Here is a 23,944-nt window from a genome sequence, read left to right as displayed (position 1 = left end):
TGAAACTTTTACTGTTAATTTTTTGGAAGGTGAATTAAAATTAACTCCTACAATTCACTTCTCTATCTTTTTAAAAGGCCTCCTAGAATCCTTGAGCCTTAGAGTACCATGTTTTCCTTCAGCCACCCCCTGGTTTTGGTAAAGTAAATCTGTCTGATTTTAAAAACGGTTCTACAAACTCAGAAGGAGCTCTGAAGCCGGCTAAACCTAAGCAGCAGATTCCCTGCATTTACAAGCACACAGCTGCTTGTTGCAAAGCTCTTGGGCTTCTTGCTCTCAATTTCAGCATATCTGACCATCTCATCACTGATCCTGATAGTTTGTTTCAGGGGCCAGTTGGATGAAGACTTCCATGCTCTGGTTTTTGAGTTTTGCAGTTTCAGTAAACACAATCACTTCACATTGACATCAGTTCCATGAGATGTCCTGGTTAAAAGCTGGACTGTACTGAGTGCATTGGTGACACCCCGTGGCATCCTGCTGAACTCTCCAACACAAATGGCTTCGAGGTCTTTGACGTTTGTCTTCTCAGTACCAATGCCCCTTCTCACTTAAGACTAGCAGGCACCAATGAAGTGCTACTTCTGTAGCAAATTTGGCATAGAGAACATCAAGTAGCTATGGTAACCAGTAGGATTGGATTGAAACTAATTGCTATGAGAATGACAAAAAGGTCTCAAGATTCCCACATAATTTTAGAATGTATAATCACATGACTAGATTATTTATCCAAGTGATAAACATGATAGTTTTTGCTTGTAGCACATTTATATTATTAAAAAGTTCAAGCAATCACTTAAAGAATTTCACTTAGCTTGCTAGTTATGCACAACAGGAATCAGAAAATTTGTCAACAATCTTGAATTTTTTGTTTACCTCACAGGGTAAAACCTTGACTATCATTATCATAGTCTGCCACTTTAACAGTTGCATACTGTAACAGAGGAATTACCTTTGACAAAATTAGATCATCAAATTCAGTATGCCTGTATTTATTTTCTTATGACTTTGGAAGATGGGATATTTAGTTGAGCATAGGCTCAAGCGGGTCCTCATGACAGTTACACTCAAAGGTAGCAGATTTCCAGCAAACCAACCAGAATGCCACAGACACCTCACATCCTCCTCCACAACAAACGTACAACAAACACAGACTTCTGGCTCAAGTTCAGTGCATCTATTTGTATAGCTGAACATCCAACTGTAGTACTGGAAGAGGAGTCAGGAGGCTTTTAACACGGATGAGCCTTCCAACCACATTAATCTGAAAGATGCAATCATGTAAGCACAATTTAAAAGTCAGTGTCATAGAGAGAGGGAACATGTGTCAAGAGACCCAAGTAGCTGATTAAACTAATTTTCTTCCAAGATCAATGCTTGCCAGACTAAGGCATGACACCTGTCTTGTGCACATTTATTCTTATCCATTGCATGATCCTTTCAGGAATGTTGATTGGTTGGTTTGGGCTTTTTGCCCTCAAGACAAACCCCAGAAGAATAAGAAAAGCTTCAGTGCTAAGTGCTACATAGATTAATATAACACCCCAATTAGTGGATTTAATTTGCTATGATCCAAGGGAATTAACTGTATAATACCTCTTACAAAGGCAAAAAACTTCAGTAAATGCCAAATAAAGATTCTCTTTGCAGATGCTATACATAACAGTTTCAGAACAAGCTACAGTCTCATTTTACAGACATTCAGATCAGTTTGATGATTCAGCTGCCCACCAGGTCTGTGCAAGAAATGGGCAGCATTCAGTCAAACAAGAGAGTTGATGCTCTGAACCAAACCATCATACTAGACTCTAGAATTAATACAACTAAAGACGGAGACATGTAATAACTGACAAGAGTCTGTTTGACCAAAGAACATTACTTCTGTGTTTGCTGTAAGTCGACTGTGACTTACAAACATAGTGATAAATTACAAACATAGTGATCTGTAACTTTTGGAGACTGGGACAAAGACTGATGTAAGCAAGTTCTCCCAGACCAACACTGACAGAAGGTAATAAATGAGACGTGCCAGGCACACCATTCCCCTGGATGAAGACCTACACTGTACACACCATTCTTTGTTTATTAACCATGTAATAGACAAACCCAGGTTTCCCTGCCTGTTGAAAATAAACCATTTCATTACTTAGAGAAGATTGTACAGATGTATGTTTCCTTTTTAAAAAGAAATTACTTCAGATCGCCCTCAAACTGTCTTTAATGCTCCCCTCTTCTAGGGAGGTCACTTTAAAAGACAGCAGTTCCAACATCAAAGTTCAGTGCATGCCACTCTAACAACCAGATATCAAGCTGCTAAATTACCTTCAATGTTCAGAACCTATTTCAAATCCAGTACCACATTGTTCCAGTAGCAGGCTGTAAGAAAGCAGCTGGTTCATATTTTGTCAGGGCACCACCTGAACTATAAACAAAAAAGAAAGCAGGTAGAACAAAGAACAGCCATGTAAGATGAGGTAAACAGAAATATGACACACCTGCAATTTCTAATCATTGGCATTCGTATGCCTGTCCAAAACAAATATATTTCCCATCTATTGACACAAAGGTAAAATTCCATTGTAGATCACCCTTATTCTCTGATTTTATGTTTGGCATGGACAATATGAATATCAAATGCTCTCATCTGGATATATTTCAGACTACACAGCCTAATTTTAAGAGGGAAGACTGAATTTGATACTGCCCTTAATAATGGGCATGAATAACGACATTATGAATAATCCCATGATGTTATTCCATATAACCCTGCATTCTGGAAATAATTTCATAGTCCTAATTCCCTCAAACATGAAGGAAATATTTTGTAATGATTTTCCACTTCCTTAGCATTATTCTGAATGAATTCCAGTTTTACTCCCCTTCCCTGGTAATTGCAAAGCCATGAAGCAAAAGAGGCAGAATATATATCTCCTTTTTGAATTTGAAGAGTGTCTGAAAGGCGATTACCATATACTATTGACCATCAGATATTATTAGAGATATAATTAATTACAACAAACACGTGAAGTTTACATACAGTAAATAAAGACCTCTGTTTCATATTTTCTGGACATAAATACAAATATTTACTTTACTTATATTCAATAACAGAAATATCTACTTCAAATAATACAGTGAAGAAAGACAAGGGGAGGACTAAACATTCTGCAACACATTTTAATAAATTTAGCTTTACTCAAGTATTTTTACAGACAAATCTTCTTGTATTCCTCAACTAATTATTCATGCTTGCAAAATAAGGACAAATACTTATTTTTGAAATCATAGTAATTCCATGTCATTCTAAGGTGCTGTACCAAATACAGTCAGATCACTTCTGCCATTTTCTACAGGACTTTAAGTATGCTATGCTGCTTTATTTACTACAAACTCAAACTAGCCAAATACATGTGTATTAACATCCATTGTACTCCTCTTGTTAGTTTTAAACACAAATTTTGACCACAGACTCTAAAACTGTTAGGAATTTGCTAGTTAAGAATAAATCAAACAATTTCTGAGTCTTGTCTGATCAGGTCTGATCTATCTTTCTATCTCTCTAATGCCACTAATTTTTTCCATTACTAATTACTTCCACCTCCAGACAACCCTTTTTTCCCTTCTTTTTTTTTTTTTTTTTTTTTTTCCCTTAACATTAGGAGTCTGTGGTGGTACCAGTTGTTGGTTTCTCTGGGTCAGGATTGAAGGCACTTGATATTTCATGTTGATTATTTCTTATCAGTAAAATAGTCTCACAACTGTGAGTTTGGCAACTTTTCATTAGAAGGCACAAAATGGCCAACAATCCCTTGTTCCAAGGTCTTTTAAGACTAAACTATCCAATTAAGAACTGACACCTAAATTATTTTCCCTTTTAACCCAATAATTGATCCCACAGAGCTGCAATGCGGACTTTTCTGCCCAATTACAAAATGCCACCTGTCACTGACATGTTTTATGAAAAATCCTTTCCTTAGGATTTTTCCCCTCCTGAGAAGCTGAGAGGCCTCAGGAACAAACTGTAAACAATTCTTATCTGCTGCTGTGGAATGCAACAGGGGAATCTGTGATTGGCCTCACCTGGTTGTTTCCAATTAAGAGCCAATCACAGTTCACCTGTCCGGCCGGTCTCGGTCTGGGAGAAGACCTTTGTTTTCAATTCCTTTTCTATTCTTAGCTTAGCCTTGTAGTGAGATCCTTTCCTCTATTCTTTTAGTATAGTTTTAATATATTATCTATCATATAATAATAAATCAAGCTTCTGATACATGGAGTCAACTTTCTCGTCTCTTCCCTCATCCTGGAACTCCTGTGAACAAGACAACAGCCACCCAAACCCAAGAAGAAGAAGAAGGAAGAAGAAGCATGGAAAAGAAACCCAGGACGACACCCTGTGCCCTCCATCTTGCTTTCATCCACAACATACTAAAAATCCCAAAACCTAAATTTCTCACCACGTGATACACCTACACTACTCTCTATAATCTGTTTCACACTTTTGTGGATTCTAGTCTGTCTTGAAGTCTAGGAAGTTTTCTCCATGAATGAGGGTCAAAGTCAGTGCTCCCCGGGGGATCAGGACACCCCAGAGCAGAGAAATATTCCTGGTGCCCTGGGTTTCCACAGAGTCAATTCATAACTAAAGCAAGCAGTAAGAAATCCAGTGATCATCAGGCTTTATAACCTCTGGCCAGATGACTAATTTCCTGGAAGCAAATAAGCTTTCTTTCCAGAGAGCAAAATGGTCAGCAGTCAGAAGGCTGAGGGGTGACCTCACAGGAATCTGCACCCTCCTAACCAAGAACAGGGAGGCAGTGGAGGGGAAGGTGCTGATCTCCCCTCTCTGATGACTTGTATCAGGACATGAGGAAATGGAACGAAGCTGCACCAGAGGAAGTTCAGGTTGGACATTAGGGAGTTGGACTTGCTGATCATTATGGGTTCCTTCCAGCCTTGAGGTTTTTATAAATATTACCTATTTTAAGTGTTACAGTTTAAGAAAATTTGCACAACACAAAAGATCTTGAAACTGCTAATAATGATAAAAATTCGACAATCACTGCCATGCAAATCTGCATTTCTTAGATGGTACTGTATTTTTTATTAAAGCTAAAGATGTTTCCCTAGTTTAAATAATATTAAATACACAAAGGAACAGCTCTCTTGTTGTTAAGCACTGTTTCTTTAACTTTCAATATAAATAATATAGGTCCTAGAGTGACTAAAACAGAGTAAATATGTATATCCAATGCATTACTTATCCTAGTATGTTCCAAGTTTTCAGGTATTCGGAGATGTCGGGCTAGCCCAATTTCACAGTTACATATATCAGGGCAGTTAGCAATTTTTGATAGAATACTACAGGACAAAAATAATTCTCAAGCATATCATTACAATGAGCCTGTTCTCTAGCAATATACACATTTACACACACACACCAGAAGGACAAGAGCATGTGGTTTGGAAGGAAAGAAGCTACAGAATCCAATGTAGCAATCTACAGAATCTACTTTAATTTTCACCATGTATACATATATGCACATATACATAGAGATTCATCTATATACAAACCCAAAATATCAGAACTATAGTGGCAATTGCTCCTGAAGGACAAAATCATGCTATCTTTCCCTCTTCCATCAACCACACTGTCGACACACAAAAACAGTGTTTCTTCCTGTTATTCTCCCATCAATTAAGGAACAGAGCATATTTCTAAACAGCAAACACCTTACCTCATCCATATTGATAACAGTACCCTTAAAAACAGGTAGTGCTAGGCACTGAAAGAGCACAAATCACACCTGAATTCCCTCACCAGAAATCATTTTATCTTAACTGTTCCCTAGAATATGAAGTGAACAATTTTTTTGCTTCAACATAATTTATGGTGTCACTCAGAGTTTCTTTTTAAATGTAGAAATAGTCAGAAAAATATTTGAAGGACTAGAAATCTGAATGCTACATTTCCCAAGCTCTGAGAAGAATGGTGAGAGGTAGCAAATCCTGAACCAGTCCACTCTCCTTGAAATATCCAACAGACAGGGATTTCATTCAAACAGGTTCTAAGCAAAAGCAAAAACTAAGGCAAATGAGGTCACCATTCCCTCAAATAATCAGACACCTTGTCTTTTACCAGTCTTCAGAATGGGGCACTTTGCTTGGTGTGAGGAAAAGGCTGGCACAGCCACTCCATAAACAATAAAACAGAGCCTGGGGGTTTAGTGCCCAAGGGAATACAGCTTGGGGAAGTGATGGGCACAAGGCTCTGTTCAGAGCCCAGTCTGGGGAGGAGAGAGGCAAAGGCTGCCTGGGGCAAGGGCTTTCCAACTGCAGTGAGGAGGCAGCACCCCATGCCAGTTCAGCCCACTGATCCTCTTCCAGTCTCTCAGTTACTTGCCCAGAAGTCCTGTCATCTCTGCTCCTCACAAACCAGCTCCCAGTGGGAGTATGTACAGTATGAGAGAAAAAAATGCCAAGAAAAACGCCTCTAGAGATGTCTTATGCTCCCTTACACATTTCATGATAAAAATCAAGTTGGGGGAAATAAAAAACCAAACACTACAAATATTCCAGGAGAATTGTGTGTCACCAACTTTTTTTAACCTTTGTAGCAGCTTTTATTTTCCCAGTTTGGTATTAACAGAAACACACCTCTTTCATCTCAGCAACTGGTAAGGTCAAAACCAATTTCACTGGATGTATAAAGAAAGACTGGATAACAATTTCTTGGAAAAAAACAGTCATTGCACATACTCATAGCTTTTAAAATGGATACAACTAAAGTAAGCTGCAGCAGTGCCTGAAGCACAGGAAGAAAAAATACCACTTCCTTTATCAGATGAGTCAACATACAACCTTTTGGGTTTTGTTCTGGTTTAGGTTGTTTGGGGCTCTTTAATTTTTATTCTTTTTTGTTTTTACAGGAGACATCTTGAAGGCTGGATGACATCTCCTTCACAATTAAGGGCTGATGTACCACTTGACCAGGTATGAAAAAAGAAACACTTAAATCATAGCTGGAGATTGAAGAGAAGTAAGGACCAAGCAAGCAAAGGATCCAAAGAAGGGGATGTCTCAATCTCACAAGCCTTTTTCAGTCCCAAAGCTGACATGGAAAGTGCTGCATTTCACTTAAGGCATGAAGCACCATCTCCTCCACTCACAGGTTAGCTTCCAGAATACTTTCGGTATTCTTAACATATTCTTCCTTTGATGAAAAATTGCATCTGAATATCAACTATGCAGGAATAACAACAAGACATATCCAATCAAAACACTGCTTTCTTCTATAAATCAAAGCATTTTGGGAAGAAAACACAATTTTTCTTTCTTTCAACTTTTTTTGTTGTATTTAATCTGTTTGGCAACTCTTTCATAAGACATAAGTCCGATAACAGAAAAAATAAGTCTGCCTGTAAGTAGACAGCTTTTCACTTCTAAAGTACTCCAGTAAGTGACACTTTATTTTCGGGGGATGCAGGGAGGGGGAGGTTTGGTGAGTTTTTGCTTGGTTGGTTGGCTGGCTGGCTGGCTGGCTGGTTGGTTGGTTTTTTTAGGTACTTTGGGGGAACATAGGCAATGACAGAATAAACAGTATATGAACTCAAAATGGGAAAATGTCTTTAGTCAATTATTCTTTCAGAATATTCAAGTTGACAAAATTCTCAATACTGTGTGAATTTGTTTTACACTACTAGAATAGGCACTGCAGTATTGGTTTTTTTCCAGGCAGGCAAAGATATGGAGAAGGCTAGAGAAACAATATCATAAAATATAGAACTTTTATAACTAGACAATACCAAGTATTTGATGATTGACTGTCAGATACTAGGAAGATGTTGTTAAAAATAAAAGGAAAGCTTACCATTTTCCCTTCATATATGGAAACTCTATTATTTATGAAATTCATGAAGAGTTTAATTAAAAGCTGGACAAAATGTTGGAGCAAGTGCTTCATTTATTTAATCAAACGTATTTAGTTTCAGGATTATTTAATGTATTTTCATGGCTGTATTTCTGCATTTTAAGTAAATAAGTGCTAAAATATAGTTTAAAAAAACCCCAACCATTTATTGAAAAGTAGGTGTAGGCTCTATCTTTGCTGCCTTTGTTTCAGTTTGTTTTATGGACAACACCTATTTTGCAGTGACACTGGAAAGCATTCATTGACGGGGCAAAACCGCAGTCAAATTTTTGAAGTGGAAAAGGAGCTGGTGGTGCCGGTGACAGCAGCTGAACATGAGCCAGGGTGTGCCCAGGTGGCCAAGAAGGCCAATGGCATCGTGGCCTGGATCAGCCATGGTGTGGCCAGCAGGGCCAGGGCAGGGACTGTCCCCCTGTACTGGGCACTGCTGAGGGCACACCTCAAATTCTGCCCTGCAATTCAAGGAAAAATATCGAGTGGCTGGAACAAGTCCAGAAAAGGACAAAGGAGCTGGGGCAGGGTCTGGAGCACAAGTCCTGTGAGGAGCAGCTGAGGGAGCTGGGGGTATTTGTCCTGGAGAAAAGGAGGCTCAGGGGTGACCTTGTCACTCTCTCCCGCTGCCTGGAAGGAGGCTGTGCCCAGGTGGGGTTGGTCTCTTCTCCGGGCAACCAGCGACAGGAAGAGGGGAAATAGTTTCAACCTGTGCCATGGGAGGTCTAGGTTGGACATACTATTTTCGCGAAGTATTTCGCGAAATATTTCACGAAACATCTCAAAACATTGTTTCAAATTGCTGCACGGAAAGGGTGACTAGATCTTGGAATGGGCTGTCCAGGAAGGTGGTGGAGTCACTGTCCCTGGAACTGTTTAAGGAAAGACCGGACGTGGCACTCAGTACCATGGTCTGATCGACATGGTGGTACTCGGTCATAGGCTGGAACTAGAGGTTTTTTCCGAGCTGTAAACTGTAAATTCTGTAAACACAAGGTCTCTCCCCGCAGGACGGACAGGGCACTGCAGACGCCACACCCGTCTGTTATGAAAGAGCTTTCACACCCACACAAGCCCAGAACTGCAATCCCAGCCAACAATGCGCACGGGGCGGGCGGGCTGGCGGTGTCCCGGCGGGATCGGGGACCGTGTGTCCCCGCGGCGTCAGGCGGCAGCGGCACCGCCAGGCCCCGCTGCCCGCTCCCCGCAGCCCCGGAGCCGTGGCCGGAGCCGCTCCCGCCCCCCGGCCCGCGCTGCTGCGCCTGCGCGGAGGGGTGTCCCGCGGGCTCGCAATGGCGGCGGCGGCGGCGCTGCGGCCGCGGGTGGTGGCGCTGGGCCGGCGGCTCGGGGCGCCCGGGGCCCGCGGTGAGCGGCGCGGCGGGGACGGGGACGGGGACGGGGACGGGGACGGGGGGGGGGGGGGGGGCGGCGCGGGTGGCCCTAGAGCACGGGCGGCCCCAAGGGCATCTTCGCAAACGGCGTGTGCGCTTGGGAGCATCAGAGCCTGGCCAAGGGTGGCCTTAATTTTGTCATGAAAGGTGCGGTCTGACAGGATAACTGGCCTGCTTCTGTGCTGTATTATTCATCCGCTCTGGAAGATGCCTCAAGGATGGATGATAAAGCCACGTGGAAAAGGAGAGTGGTAAGGCTCCGGCTGAGTGCTCATTGGTGCTAAGGGAGCATTGTGTTCTTCCCTCAGATACCTTCTTAGCGAAAGGCTCTGCTAATCTGGACAAGCTGAAGGACCTCTGCAACGAAGGGAAAGAACATCCTTCCACGCTTTTTCAGCTCTATACCCAGGTACTTTGTTATGGACATCAAACTGCCTTTGAAGAAAATGTGTGTAGGGTGTGGGAGACGGCTTGATGTAAAAAAGGAGGGTGGGCTAGAAAGGCGGCTGAGTTACTTGGGGGTGTGTGGTGCGCGTCTGTGAGGCACAGACAGGTGTTGTTAGTTTAAGGACAGAAAGGGGTTTGGGTTGACATTCACCATCACCAATCCTTCAGTACTTCTAACTTGCACCTTTTGTAAACTCAGTGTTAAAAAATACCTTCGAATTGTAGTGTTTTATAAACTAACGAGTTTTCTATGTTACAACACACATCTATTTGATTATTTTGACGGTAGCATTTCTACTTTATATATATTCTTGTTTTCGTAGGCTGTCCTAGACATTACGTATTTTGAGGAAAACCAGCTTGTGGATGAAGATTTTCCAGAAGAATCTGCCTTGCAAAAACTTAAAGAACTTCTTTCTGTTCTTTCAGAACCAGAAGACCTAGTGAGGGAATGTGGAATAAAAGAAGTAAGTAGCCGGAGGGAGAATTATTTCATTACTTAAAATCTGAAATGTGACATGGTATTTATATTTTTGATGGGCAGAATTTAAAGTATTTTGAAGCATTTTCAAGTCTTTTTGGTATTTAAATAGGGATTCCTGAAAATATTGTTTCAAATGCCTTGTTGTGTGCTCAGAATTTCTCTTGCAAACAGTTCATGATTCCACAGGCAGTTAACACTTCTATTGACCTACAGTGTTTGGTTAGGCTAGCCTTGTCTCTCTGTCAAACACAGTCCCCGAAGTAAGAGATTTACACAGTGCTTGCATGTGTACCAGTGCACATAAGTAGTTCAGGTGGTTTATTTTTGTGTTAGACCGGTTTGTGGGATTTCATTTCAGCCCATCAACATCCTTGGTGCAGAGTTGTTAGAATGTCTATACTGGAGAAAAGGAGCCCTGCTTTACATGTATTGCCACACAGCAAAAGAAAGGAGTGAATGGCTACAAGAAAACATTGCCACATTCAAAAAGGTAAAGGAGATGAAAATGTTCTATGAGCTTTAAAGTTTGGCTCTTCACTTTTAAAATATGGCTGGGTTTTTTGTTCTTTTTTTTTCTCGTTATGTAAGATGTTGGGGTTTCATATGAAGAAGTATTTCTGTGTATCAGTAATTTAACAAGAACTTGTTTTTTCCTCATTTTTAACTGTACTCAGTGTCTTAATGATGGAGTTCAGTACTTGATGAAGATGCTTAGCTTTAGATGTCCTCTTCAGCTAGATGAAGATATCTCACTTCAAGATAAAGACACAGCTAGATTACTCAGTGAAGGTAAAAAAAAAAAAACAGAAAATAACTCCAAAAAACCCTTTAACCCACTCATCTTAATAACTGCTTCACTTTATGAAATGCTTTTTTCAGTGTTTTTATTGTTTGACCTAATTTATGTTCAGGACTTGACACTTTTTAGAACGAGAAGATAATAAATGAGGCAAATAAGCAAGCAAGAGTACCTCCCCTTTCTTTTTTGACTCATTAATTTTAGGAGGTGTCAGCGCTCATTTTCCCAGTGTTTTATGAGTGCACTGGAGGGAGATGAATTGAGGCAGTGAGTGTTTGATGCAAAGTAGTGGTTTATGCTGGCAGTGTTTATACACAGTATTTTATTGTGAGCCATCCAGTTCACAATTGACAGATGTTTAAGGCACAAATATGACTGCAGAGGGTGCCAGAGGTTCACATTTTGATCTTCCCTTTTAGCTCTGGACAGCACAGGTACAAACGGAATTACAGACTTCATGCAAGTAAAAACTATATGCAGAACTGGTTAGACTTGGCAAATGTTGTTTGCCACCACTTAATGTAGCTTTATGTAAGTTTCATTCCTATTGAGCATTTCTAGGAGGGTCTTAGGCTGCATCAGTGTGAGGCAGGTAGGGTGATAGAGCAGGAGGGGATTTGTAAGGTAAACCAGCCGGTGCTGAGGACATGATGTCCACATTGAGCACACTCAAAATCAGCTCTACTCTGACTGTAGCAGGATATGCAGCACCTTCTTGTTTAATTTCATCTGAAAGTGGCATTGCTGCTATATAGTTCCATAATGTAAAGTCAAGTTGTGGATGTATTTAGCAGGATTTTTTTTTTTTTTGTGAAAGACACACATATGCCTTTGAATTCAAATACTAACAAAGCTACTGCTGGTTAACCTGAGTTAAGATGACCTTAGACAGTATCTTTTAGACTTAAACTGTGGGAGGCACAAAAATACTCCAGAGTAAATATGTACAGTCATGCCTGTGCTAAAAAGGCTGTAAAGAAATACTGAAGTTCTATGAGATAATTAGGCAAACAAAATTATAGAAATAATATTTATATGGCAGTCTTAAGATTTTAACATTATGGAGGGCCAAACTGAACAGGAAAATAGCATGGTCTTGATCCATGGTTTTCTTCTGGGCATTCTATATTTATATAATTATATACTTATACTGTCTTTTTGGAATTTTCTTCCCCATTGTAACTGAAAAAGAATTATCATGTTGTGTGCTTGCCTGTAGCAGAACAATAAAGTACTTGATCTAAATTATTTTTGCAGGTGTATTTAGTGACACTCACTTACTGGCAATGATGTACAGTGGAGAAATGTGCTACTGGGGACTGAAACACTGTGGAGAAGGGAAGCAGGAAAGCCTTGAGTCAATAGATCCTGTGTCTAGCGGTGACCTGGGCGGCAGATCACAGAGCATATCACTGGATTTCCAAGAAACAGGGAGCAACATGTTAACAAAGTATGTGGCCGTATGTGAGGGACCCTTAAAAGGTCAAGGGTGGAACACAACAACTGCGAAACAAATGCTGCATTACTTTGTGAAATCCCGCAACTAAGATCCACTGCATTGTCTGTGCTGGAAGAAGACTTGTGGCATAAGAGCACACTCTTCGTCACTGACTCTTTTCTTTTTTCTTCCCCAACCGAAATGTATACTTCTGTGGCATTAAAAACACGCATTCCAAGGCCTGCCGGACCGCGGGGCGAAGTGCAGCGCGGCGCGGGGCGGTGGCTGCGGCAGCGGCCCCGGGCGCGGCGGTGCCGGAGCGCGGTGCGGAGCGTGCGCGGCGCTGCGCGGGGGCGGCGCCATGGCGGCGGCAGCGGAGCCGCGCGGCGCCGGCCTGGAGGCCGCGGTGCGGGGTGGGCTGCGCGTCCTCCGGGAGCGCTGGATGCGGGGCACCCGCGAGCGCGGCGGCACCGCGCCCCCCCCGCCGCCGGCGCCCCCGGACGGCGCGGAGGGAGAGAGCGCCCTGCAGACGCTGCCGGTGAGCAGGGCCCGGTGGCGCGGGGCGGGGATGGGGAAGGGGGGCAGAGCGCTGCATCCCACCCCGTCCTTCTTCGCTGCCGAATTCGGGAGTCGTTAAACCGCTGCTTTGAATGGTTTTCAGATCGACGTGCAGCTGAACATCATGTCCTTCCTCTCGCCCCAAGATTTGTGCCGCTTAGGAAGCACGAGTTGTTACTGGAGGGCAGCTGTGCAAGACCCGTTGTTATGGAGGTATTTTCTCCTGCGGGATCTTCCCTCTTGGACATCTATTGATTGGAAATCACTTCCAGATGAGGAGGTTTTTAATAAAGCCTTTTCAGAGGTCAGCGACAATGCGCTGTATGATTACATGGCAGTGTAAGTATCTCCATATTCTCTTACGTGACTTCAAATGTGCCTGCAGCAGTAATATTCAGCCCTCAGGCATGTTTCATATTTACGGAAATAAAGCTCTGGTGTAAGCTGCTGTTTAAATTTTGATGTGTCTCAAATCCATTGTTTATTTTGGAAATACAATTTCCCGTTGCTCTATGGTCTGGTAAGCTCTTTCTGTTTGGAACTCAACAAGAATGTAAAACATTGTAAAAAAGACAACACTAATGCTATAAAAAAAAAATGACAGCTTTTTGTAAACTGTCTGTCTTTTGTGGCACAGAAATACTGCATACTGTTGATCTTGATAAAGAAGTGTTCTTTGCTCTCAGTGCCACAGCAGTTATTTTTATAAAAGTACAAAGAAGTCTTCAAACTACAGGAAGTGAAATGACTTTTCATTGTTTTTCATTTTATTTGGAAGACCTAATAATAAAAAACAGCACAGAATGTCCATGGATTAACAAGTTGTATTGTTCTAGGTCTGATTGTCAAAGGCTCTAAGACAAAGACTGGTTTCAGCTAGTATAGTTGAAAAGCATAGCAACACAATAAATATGTTTGGATAACTGAGAAGAACTCTTAAAACAAGTTGTGGTGATTTCTTTTCTAAACTTCATTTAGTTCCCTCGATTTGCAGTAGTGGTTTGTAGATTTGTTTGGGATTTTTGGATTTACTTGCAGTTACATTTTCCAAAGGTGGTCCTGTTATGTTCCTTTGTGGTAAGTGCACTAACTTCTGCAATCTCCATGACCTTCCTCCCATTTTAACAGGTGGGAACAGTACACCCAGAATTTGATGAGCAAAATATGGACTGATTTTGAAATTGGATTTAAATCTGTTTAGGTCTGAATCAACTAATTTGAAACCATCTGTGACTGATTTCCATTGTGGCAGCATGCTCTTAGCTGTTTTGCTGATCTCAACTGAAACATTTCAGTGTGGGTATAAAGGAGCCCACATTTGAAGCTTCCTTGAAGAAGTTTATTCAGCAGCAGCCTACCATGACTCCAGAAGCAAACTGAAGCTGCTGCTCTAGGATGTCTGACTGTTTTTCTTCATCTCAGTTACCAGTCTTTCCATGCCTTCTAGAGTCCACACCAAATGAGCATATAAGTTTGCAGACAACACTTGTCTTCTTCCACAGTTTGCATGCTCTCTAACTACAGGGAAAATGCTTATTTTCAGGTGATAACTTGTTATAAACACAAAAGAGTTTAATTAATGTTTAAAATGCACTCACAAGGCTCATTTTTAAAATATTTTTAATGTGACTCTTCTGCTTTGATGTTATTTTACCTGTATTGTGTATTCAGTGAGGATGGGAAATTCTTGATTTTTTATTTTATTTTTAAATAAACTGAAAGATCTGTAGATAGATGTGCACTGAGGTCCAAGTAGTCAGTATTTGGACTTTAAAAGAACTGATGCTTTAGCCTGCTTTGTACTGGTGCTTGAAACCACCAGTTTGGAACTTTATAATTTTTGACCTATTATTTGAGTTGTACCAGTAGCAAAGCATAAGAAATGTGGGACCTAAATTAATTTGTTTGATTAATAGCTCTTTTGTATTTTGTGTTTAATTTCTAGTTGCATCTATTTTAAACAGATATAAAAGGAGCTGTCCTCAGGGTAGAAGAAGTTTGAAATCGAGCCGTCCCCGGTATGGGACTGTGACTTCCTTTTTGCAATCACTGGTCACTCAGGCAGAACCTCGCTTTGCTATGTTTGGGCCAGGTTTGGAAGAGCTGGACAACTCTTTAGTACAAAAGATGATGACATGCCCTGAAATTCTGCTGGTAGCTGGCCTACCTCATAGACAAATTCATGGTAATAATGGTTTTGGCTTTTGGCCTTCTTATTTTGTAAAAAGATATAACACAAAATTTGAGGAAGAAATGAAGAAATGGAATTTTTTTTTTTTTTTGTATCCTTAAAAGTCAGTAGAATCGTGGTAAAAACAAACCAATTTCTGATATATTCAGAAGGATAAGTGCAGGGAACATTTGGGACAGACTAATAGCTTTGGTGAATTTACAATTAAATTTGGACATTGTCAGAAGAATAATTTTGCTCCTTGTACTTCTATTTTCATCCAAAATTCCATGCTACTGCTGCTGTTGTGATCAATAAATGCAGGCAGGCCTTTCTTTCAGTACTGCTTTTAGTAAGTGGCTAAAAAACACATTTGTGATTTTACTCAGGATCTCAAGGCTGATCCTTATACGATTCATTATTCCAGTATCAAATTATGTAAATTTTACTTAGAAGAGTTAAAGGAGCAGGTGAGGGATTTTTTGATGTTTTAAAGAGTAGCTTTGAAAGTCTAATTTGACTTCAGTCCAAGCCAGAGACAAAAATATGTTCCTTTTAAACTAACGGCTATTTCATCACAGCAGATGAAAATTTATATATTTTCATAAATTGTATTTATAGGAGCATGACAGTTATTTTTAGTGGGTTTTTTATTTCTTTCATATGTCCTTTTCAATGCAGCTTGTCATAGACTGGAGCCTTTTCTATGCCAGTTTCAGCTAAAAAATACAAGTCTAGCTCCTTTCTGATATAGATTTCTAGGTCCAAATCTAATAACCAGAAATACAGAAATGGTTTTAAAACCACTGACTAGATTTTAATGAAATTAAGTCCGATCAATTGGAACTTATATAAAACTTAATTGTAAAATAGTAAATCTTCTACCCCTAAGAGCAATATCTAGGTTTGAATATATTCATTTTGTAGCACCACTGGAATTTTTAAATTACCACTTAATTGTATTCAATAGCCAAATAGCTGTAATCTCACAGATTAATTTTTTCCCTGTAGGAATTGGATCAGGAGTCAGTTTTCAGTTTAACAATCAAAAATTCAATATTGTGACATTGTATTCCACCACGAGGTAAGATAAGATCTGTTCTCTACCAAATGAAAAGTACAGTTTCTAATTTATTTCAGAGTTTTCATATTCTTGTCCTGTGACTTTCATGTGCACTTTCGCATGCATGGATATCCATTATAAATTAAAGCTTCAATGCATGCCTTTGCTTTTCCTTTCTTTTTTCAACCACTAAGTTTTCTCATGGAACTAATAAAGCTTTTCCAAACAGTATATGTACCAAAGGTGTACAACAGGCACATTACAGGTGCGTCTGTCCCTCAAACCTTGGTTGAGTCCCTTTTTAAACACTCTATGAACTCATCCTGGAGTATATTTTCATAAGCATCTTGCAGTTTACCTGCCATCTCTGTGCACTCAGAAAGAAAGGAGGGCAGGAAGGGGCAGAGAGAAATGAAACAATTTTTGTGGCTTAGCCCATTTTCCTGTCCCTTTCCTGTTCTGCCTAGACTTTCAAGATTCTCTTTTGGCCTTCTCATTTAACCTGACTACTGAAATATCTTTCAGTGCGGAAAGGAGGAGAGCAAGGGAGGAGCAAGCTGTTGCTGTGAATAAGATGTTTTACCAAGAGAACAGCACAGTAGGGAACCAGCAAACCATGCACTACAGTGTAATAGCTCAAGTGAGGAAGGTGTGCGAAGTAGTTGATGGATTCATTTATGTTGCTAATGCAGAAGCTCATAGAGGTAAGGGGTTTCTCTTTATTTATATTTTGTGAATGACTGGTGTGTTAGATTACAAAGAATATGCAGTACCTCAAAATCCATGTTCTGATCCTTTAAAAATCTGCTATTTCTTCATGTCTGACCCTGTTGAAAGGGTCTCCTATTCTACTCTCATCATCAGCATGTTAGGGATTGTGGCCCTTTGTTTTCTTTATGGCACATACTGATATGGTTGCTATCGAAATTACATGGATTAAAAAACAAAACAAAAAAAAAACCCCACAGGTGTGTATAGGACAAACTTCAAAAGACATTGTTTGTGCTGTGGAAACAACCTTCACCAGGAAAACAGTAAAAAATGCAATTAGTTTAAATCAGTTTAGTCCTGTGAGTTGATAATCCAAATAACAATTACAATTATTGTCTTTACATTCATCAGCTTTTTGTCTCTCAGAAAAGAGACAGGCAAAAAAATTTGAAGGGATACACTAAAAGTGCATTCAGTAGAGAAGGGCTGCTGACTGTGCAGTGCTTATTTCTGAATGGCTTGTAATTTTGATCTCTGTGAGGTACTCAGAAAACACTCTGATGTTGGGATTGAAATAGGCTGTCTGTGGAATCTGTGGATCTTTAACATCTAAATGTCATCAATGATATCTCTGTAACATAAGGGCAGATGAGTAAGTCTTGTGTTAAGGAGAACAAAATCAGTTGCCCCTTCCAGCCCTGTCTAACTGCCTCTGAAATAAAAAAGCTCCAAAACCGAAAACATCTTGGTTTTGCATATACTAAAGACTCATATATTAAAAACTGTTTTTTAGAACATGATCGTCAGGAGGAGCTGGCTCGTATTTTGGCAATGATTGATCCAGCCCTTGGGCCTCCGAACAGACCTCTGCTGGTTTTGTCCTGTGTGTCTCACGTTGCTGTGAAAAGAATTCCATGTGTTTACGTGGCACATCAGTTGCAACTAAATCTGCTGCATCAGCCCTGGATGGTACTTGCTCTTAAACTTTTATTTTCTGTTTCTCTGCGGTTTAAATTTAATTTAGGCTCTCGGGTTCCTTAACTATGCCTATCTAAGCAAGAGTGCAACTTTCAACACTAGTACATGAGCTTTCCATTCTAGTGAAAGATTTCGTTTCTCTGGTGCTCCAAGATGAATTGAAAACAAGGAACTTAAGTGACTTGCCCAAAAGCATACAAGAGACTTAAGATGGAGCTAGAATGTCAGGAAGGACAAATGATGGTCTTGAAGGGAGTAAGGAAACTTCAGTTCATTTAAATCTAAATTTCCTGAGTCACAGCCTTGGGCACAATATAGATTTTTGGGACATTTTTAAAAAACTGTTTACTGTTACTCAGTTTATGTGATGTTTTCAGTTTTTGACAGATCAGTTTTCTACCTAGGATGTGAGGTCTTGAACCTGTTTTTCTATGTTTGTCAAGGACAGTATCTATCAGCATGGTTCAGCCACACAGAATGAATTTTTGTTGATACTGTGTAACTGAGGAATAACTTAATCAGAAAAAATCCTGATTTGAGGTAATTCCTTTGTTTTCATAAGGAAAACCTTTATAGGCTTTTTTATAGGCTTTTTACAAAACATACCATTTATAATAGCTACTGGATGAGATTTTACAAAATCTGAGTGCTAATGATATACATAGAAGTCTAAAGCTCTGAAGTGGCAGTTTTGCTTTAAGATTCACAAGAAGATTTTTCGAGTGGATTGCCGTCTGTAAAGTAAATGTAATCTTCCAAAGCTGCTGAAACGGGTGAAACAATTGAAAAAAAAATTCACTCTGATACTAAGAGTGAAAGCTTTCTTGCTTGTTTTCTTACTTTTATAAAAACTTTTTTTTGTCTAGAGGACCTTTACACTAGTGATAAAAATTTATATTTTTAGATATGAGTTTCTGACTTTACTGATGGACACAGAGTGATATTAAAATACTGTTAGATCCTGTGAGCTGTTACCTCTAATACAGTAACTTTTTCTTTTAATTTTATTTTCACAGATGCAGGACACTGTAGCTGCAACTTTAGATGGATTGCTAAATGGAATTGAGTGGCTCTTGGAAGAAGCAAATTGTAAAAGTGCTCAGTAGTAGGATTAGGTATTGATGTACTGTGTGAACCTTTCGGTGTTTTCCCTTTCAGCTGAAGTAAGAATCTTGTCCTTCCTGCCAGAGTACTGTTAGAAAGGAAAACTAATAAGGCAAACCTGTATATATTTCACTGCACATACTCAAATCCTTAACATTTTTCCAACTAGAGTCCTGAATTGGATGTACAAGTACGATTGCCTTGATTCTAGCTGCGATGAAGAAGTGATTTGGAGGGACAATCTGAGTGTTTTGTTTTGTTATTTTTCTCTCCTTTCAACCAGAGGCCTTCCGAGTACAATCTTTTCCAGTATATCTGATGGTCTGATATCTTCTGTAAATAAATATGTAACACTACATTAGTTTTTTAGCACAGCCCTATCACACATTTAGTAAATATATTCAGTGGAGATCTTTACAGTGACACTTCCTGACCAAAGAAAACATACTGTAGGTTGTACAGTAGGAGGTTGACAGAAAGACAATAACTCTTGATTTCAGAAAAGTGAGTTGCCCTGAATTTTTCTAGAAAAAATGCCTAGACAAAAAATAGTGGGGAGAATTTTCAGCCCAGACCAAATTTATTTGAAGTAAACAAACACTCCTGCATATGAATTGTTGTTGCCTTGTTGTGATCTTACCTACTAACCAACCACAACAGACTTCAGCATCTTTTTCTTTCTGTTGCACTGAAATCATTAGCTTGAACTGGATATTCCTCTGATTCCATGAAGAAATGTTAAATAGGATCATTTAGGACTTTGTTGCATACACAGAATATCATGTTTCCCAAATAGTTGTGGCAATTTGCAGATGTGATTATACCTGTCTTGAAATTTTCTACGCAGCTGCAAATAGTTTTAGGAAAAGCAAAGCAATATTTTAAACCTGGAATTGTGTTTTCCATATGGATGTCTTTCGGGATAGTTGTCATCTTCCACCTTTTCATGTTTTTACTATTGGGTGAATGTTCAGAAACTTCATTTGGATTTCTTGCTGGGGCATTTATTTGTCTGGGCCTTTTTTTTTCTTTTCTCCTATCTCCATGGAAATTCAGGTGTCTCATAACTTTTTCTTGGAACCCTAGATAAATGATTGCATAGCACACATACTGCTGTAACTGCCCTCAATCTGGGATTCTTGAGGGATGATCAACACAGCCATGTCAGAAACATTCCATTTGAGAAGATGTTTGGGATTTTTTAATGAACTAGAAAGTATCTCCTTTTCTTTCATCTTTATGCACAATTAATCAATTTTCCCAGATTTTTTTGGTGTGTCCTAATCAGGGACACATGGGAGTTCCAAGGGAAAATCCAAAGGAACATTACAATGAAGATTCTGTGGTTTATCCTTTTTTTTTTTTTTAATAGTGTATGTGTGTTTTGCCCTTTAAAATAGAGCAGACCTAATGGATTTGAATGCTGGGGGGAAAATTTCATGCTTTGTGACTGGGTGTATGTGATTTTCCTCCTAATCACATGAATTTTGTAGTGGCCTATATGTAGAGGATTGAATGCAGCAACCTGATTCTGTGTTAGCTACTATGAATGTGGAGGGATTATGGAAGATCCTCTTTTTACTTTCTTCATAAGGAATAAAGACTTTTTTAAAGAATGATATTTAGAGTCTTCCTATGTGTGTTTAGCCCCTTACATGTGTGTACGTGTGCTTACAGGCTGCAATCACACTGTCATAACAAATTACCATTGTCATCTATATTAATTAATGAACAAGGTTATTCTATGTTCCCAGATTAATTAAGATAACTCCATTTCAAAGGGTTAGGGTAATGTAGAGTATGTAGTTTTTCTGAAAGAACATCTGTTAGATTAACTTAAATCTAGAATACCTATCAGAATTACAGGTTTTAAGGGTGCAGTTTAGAAAACATGAGAAGTCTTAAGTGTATCTTAAAACTTCGTAATGTAAAAAGAAAACAACTTTTTAAAAAAATCTAATTGGTTTTGTATTTATCAGAGTAGATGCAACTGTGATGGGTTTGTGAAAAATCACACTAGGATCTGGATCCCAGGAATCTTGCTTTCCTAGGGATGAGGGATTCTAAAAGCACTAGACAAAAATTGCTTTTGTATCGAGGCAGGATGTTTATCTAAACAGTGGTCACAAAATAAGATATTAAAATGATAATATATGTGATTTATAAGGAAACTCAGTTACTGAGACTTCACCTGAGCAGCTTTTTTAAAAAAATGGGGATGCTAATTTTCAAATCTTTGAAACTCTGAATAACAAAAATGCCTACTGCAAGCTCCAGAGCAGTACCTGGGGGCACCTGTCAGACTCTCAGGACAGAGGCCTCCAGGCACACAATGTCACTGGTGGAATGTCTTGCAGGTTATGATGATGATGGAGCAGTCCTGGATCTAAGCAGGAGTGTCAGGATCCTTCTAGCTGCAACTTCAGAAGGAAGCTGTGGCTCTCTGTGTGTCCTGCAGCATGGCATTGCTGATCTGCATCAGCACTGATGCTGTCCAGGCAGCATCCCTACATCCTTCGTCACAATTGCTCCAAGTAATCAATTGCCCTCCCTGCTCAGAGATGCAGGAAGCGGGCACAGTTATAGAAAGACCTATGGGAAAATCAAAATGCTTTTCAAAGGCTCAGAGATGGGGAATATGCTGCCTCTTAAACTGGTGGGTATCATCAATATCACTTTGTATGGTAGCATGAATATCAAAGCTAAAAAAAATAGATGGAGTTGCTGTCAAAGGACGTATGGAAATAATTGTTGGCATTATTGCAAAGTGATTGATGTCTGTGATATATTGTGTTTTTCATGCCAGTCTAGCACTAGTCGTTCTGGATAAATTACTTTCCTTACATACAGGAGTAGAGAAATAACATTCTTTGTTCAATTACAGAAGGTGATATAGCTGGAGCCTGTACTTAAACCTCAGAGGATGTCAGAACAAAGGCTGCCCTCATTTGTCTTAGGAGGATGAAACAGCAATCAAGAATGTAGGTAGTAGGCATAGAGCAGGGACCTAGCAAACAACAAAACATGATGGGTCTGGATAAGGGGAATATTTAAGAAGCAGTGAGATTAGGTATCTCCTGCTCCAGCATTACTGCATCTGTGCTGAGTAGCTGTTTGCAGGTACCAGTCTGGGAATTACTGGCCAAGGTTCATGAGAAGCCAGTCTCTTAGGGTTCCTTCCTCCAGCCTCTTAAATGTCTTAGTGACCTTTTGCTGGATTCTCTCTGGTTTGTACCTCACATAGTGCAGGCTTAAAACTGGACACCCTGCTCCACATTCAGAGTGACAAGTCCTGGGCAGAGGGGAATTGAGCACTTGTTCTCTATGTAGCCTTCATCACTGTGTGGGCATACTGCAGAAACCAGGTTTTCTGGTCTACCAGGACCTAAGGTCCCCTTTGCAGAGCTGCTTCCAAACCAGTTACGTCTCTACTGGAGGCAGGACTTTGCATCAGGGTGTTTCTGAATCACCTCTTAGCCCACTGAATGGGCCACAGTATTCTCACTTGCAGTATTTCTGGCTGTCCTTGCACAAGGAGCCTAATGTCTCTGGGAACATCAGCCTGCATGTGACAGCACACAGAATCAGTCACCAAATGGGAGAAAAAAGGCATCCAGTCTTTTTCTGAAGGCTGAAATCAATCAAGCCATTTGCTCCATCAAAAGAAAGTTGAACAATACTAGTCTAAGAGTCTCAAAATTAAATCCTCCGTAGTATGCAAACTAATGGTAGACAAGAGCTGTAAGTACAAGGAGCTCTGATATAGTTCCAGAAACAGATTTCACCCAGCTCTGTGAAGTGTTTCACTGTGAAGTAATCCTGATGACAACCCAGAAAGACCTACTGTATTCAATAAATTATTCAATACTACTCTTTACAAAGTGATAACAAAAAAATCACAGTTTTCTCAGGTAAGAGTAAAGGAACTGCTGTAGTTACACAGTAACTAAGGACCGAGGGCTGTACTACTTAATCTGTAGTGCTTTGTTGATAAAGGAAAATCATTTGGTGTGGCATCTCTCATGTCTTTCCCACAGACTTATGAACACAGTTCATGCCTGATACCACATGAGACACATTCCATAAATAAGAGCATAAAAGGGCTACTCATCAAGAACAAAACTAGACCTTTTTCTCTAATTGAATCAAATAATCTTTTGTAGAAGGTTTTTACATAAGTTTCCTAAATGTAACTAGAAACACCAGTTGCTTAGAACTTTCTCTCATAAGACTGATGGTGTTAACAGCCAATTACAATCCCTTACAAATTCAACTGGCTTCATCTTAAATTTTGTGAAGATTTAAAACAGTGTCCATACCTTTAGTCCATATGAAAGAAACACTTAAATTTGATCTGCATTATGTGCTGTACATAAAATTCAGTGGGATAAATAAAATTTTTTCTTGAATATAAATAATGAAGATTTAAGTAAATTAGTTACCTGAGAATCCTCTTTTATGACTGTAGCATTCACACATCACACATTCAGATCTTGGGCAGTATAGCATAAGGATGCACTGACACAGGTACACAGCAAGGGTCTTTGAAAAACCACAAGCTATTTGCAAGAAGATAAATGCAAATTACTTGTTCAACTGACAAACAATATTAAAAGAATCCTATGGGGTTTTATTTTCAAAATTAGAGACTCAAAATTTGTAAAAAATATGTATTATTGAAAGCAAAAAACCCAGTTGCCTGATTGCTGCTACGTTTGTCTAAAACAAGAGAGGAAACTCTGAGTATAATCAATACGCAGTTGAATTATGTACTTGAATTCAAGCATTTTTCGGTCTTTTGTTGAAAAGAATTTCTGCTGAACCAATATCAATACTCTTCATTTCAGTTGAGACTTGAACTGCTTTTAGGCTCACTATAACAA

At 39.6% G+C, this 23,944-nt stretch overlaps 2 protein-coding genes across 3 annotated transcripts; both read left to right on the top strand.

Moving 5' to 3' along the window:
* The first annotated feature begins 9,007 nt into the window (after positions 1 to 9,007).
* RIMOC1 (RAB7A interacting MON1-CCZ1 complex subunit 1) lies at positions 9,008 to 12,636 on the top strand. The gene is made up of 6 exons (XM_050986573.1): positions 9,008 to 9,283; positions 9,618 to 9,718; positions 10,080 to 10,223; positions 10,599 to 10,730; positions 10,915 to 11,029; positions 12,297 to 12,636. Exons 1-6 carry the CDS (start codon positions 9,211 to 9,213, stop codon positions 12,584 to 12,586), a joined length of 855 nt encoding a protein of 284 aa, XP_050842530.1. The 5' UTR covers positions 9,008 to 9,210; the 3' UTR covers positions 12,587 to 12,636.
* FBXO4 (F-box protein 4) lies at positions 12,355 to 20,680 on the top strand. 2 transcript variants are annotated; one of them, XM_030237153.2, is made up of 7 exons: positions 12,355 to 12,489; positions 13,139 to 13,374; positions 15,000 to 15,220; positions 16,217 to 16,289; positions 16,794 to 16,972; positions 17,773 to 17,948; positions 18,974 to 20,680. In XM_030237153.2, the coding sequence occupies exons 2-7, from the start codon at positions 13,160 to 13,162 to the stop codon at positions 19,061 to 19,063; spliced, it is 954 nt and encodes a 317-aa protein (XP_030093013.1). In that variant the 5' UTR covers positions 12,355 to 12,489; positions 13,139 to 13,159; the 3' UTR covers positions 19,064 to 20,680. The 2 variants fall into 2 exon arrangements, with proteins under 2 accessions (XP_030093013.1, XP_050842528.1); XM_050986571.1 differs by lacking the exon at positions 12,355 to 12,489 and adding an exon at positions 12,839 to 13,015.
* The last annotated feature ends 3,264 nt before the right edge of the window (positions 20,681 to 23,944 follow it).

This window comes from Serinus canaria, chromosome Z (assembly GCF_022539315.1).
Source record: "Serinus canaria isolate serCan28SL12 chromosome Z, serCan2020, whole genome shotgun sequence".
Classification (NCBI taxonomy): Eukaryota; Metazoa; Chordata; class Aves; order Passeriformes; family Fringillidae; genus Serinus; species Serinus canaria.
Note: the sequence above shows the minus strand (reverse complement) of the source record. Positions and strands in the feature narration are given on the sequence as shown.

Coding starts and splice junctions, on each gene's coding strand:
- RIMOC1 (XM_050986573.1), top strand. CDS start 9,211: ATGGCGGCGGCGGCGGCGCTGCGGCCGCGGGTGGTGGCGCTGGGCCGG. Junction 10,224..10,598: donor GGGAATGTGGAATAAAAGAA/GTAAGTAGCCGG, acceptor ATTTCATTTCAG/CCCATCAACATCCTTGGTGC. Junction 10,731..10,914: donor ACATTGCCACATTCAAAAAG/GTAAAGGAGATG, acceptor AACTGTACTCAG/TGTCTTAATGATGGAGTTCA.
- FBXO4 (XM_050986571.1), top strand. CDS start 12,839: ATGGCGGCGGCAGCGGAGCCGCGCGGCGCCGGCCTGGAGGCCGCGGTG. Junction 13,016..13,138: donor GCGCCCTGCAGACGCTGCCG/GTGAGCAGGGCC, acceptor AATGGTTTTCAG/ATCGACGTGCAGCTGAACAT. Junction 16,973..17,772: donor TAATGCAGAAGCTCATAGAG/GTAAGGGGTTTC, acceptor ACTGTTTTTTAG/AACATGATCGTCAGGAGGAG.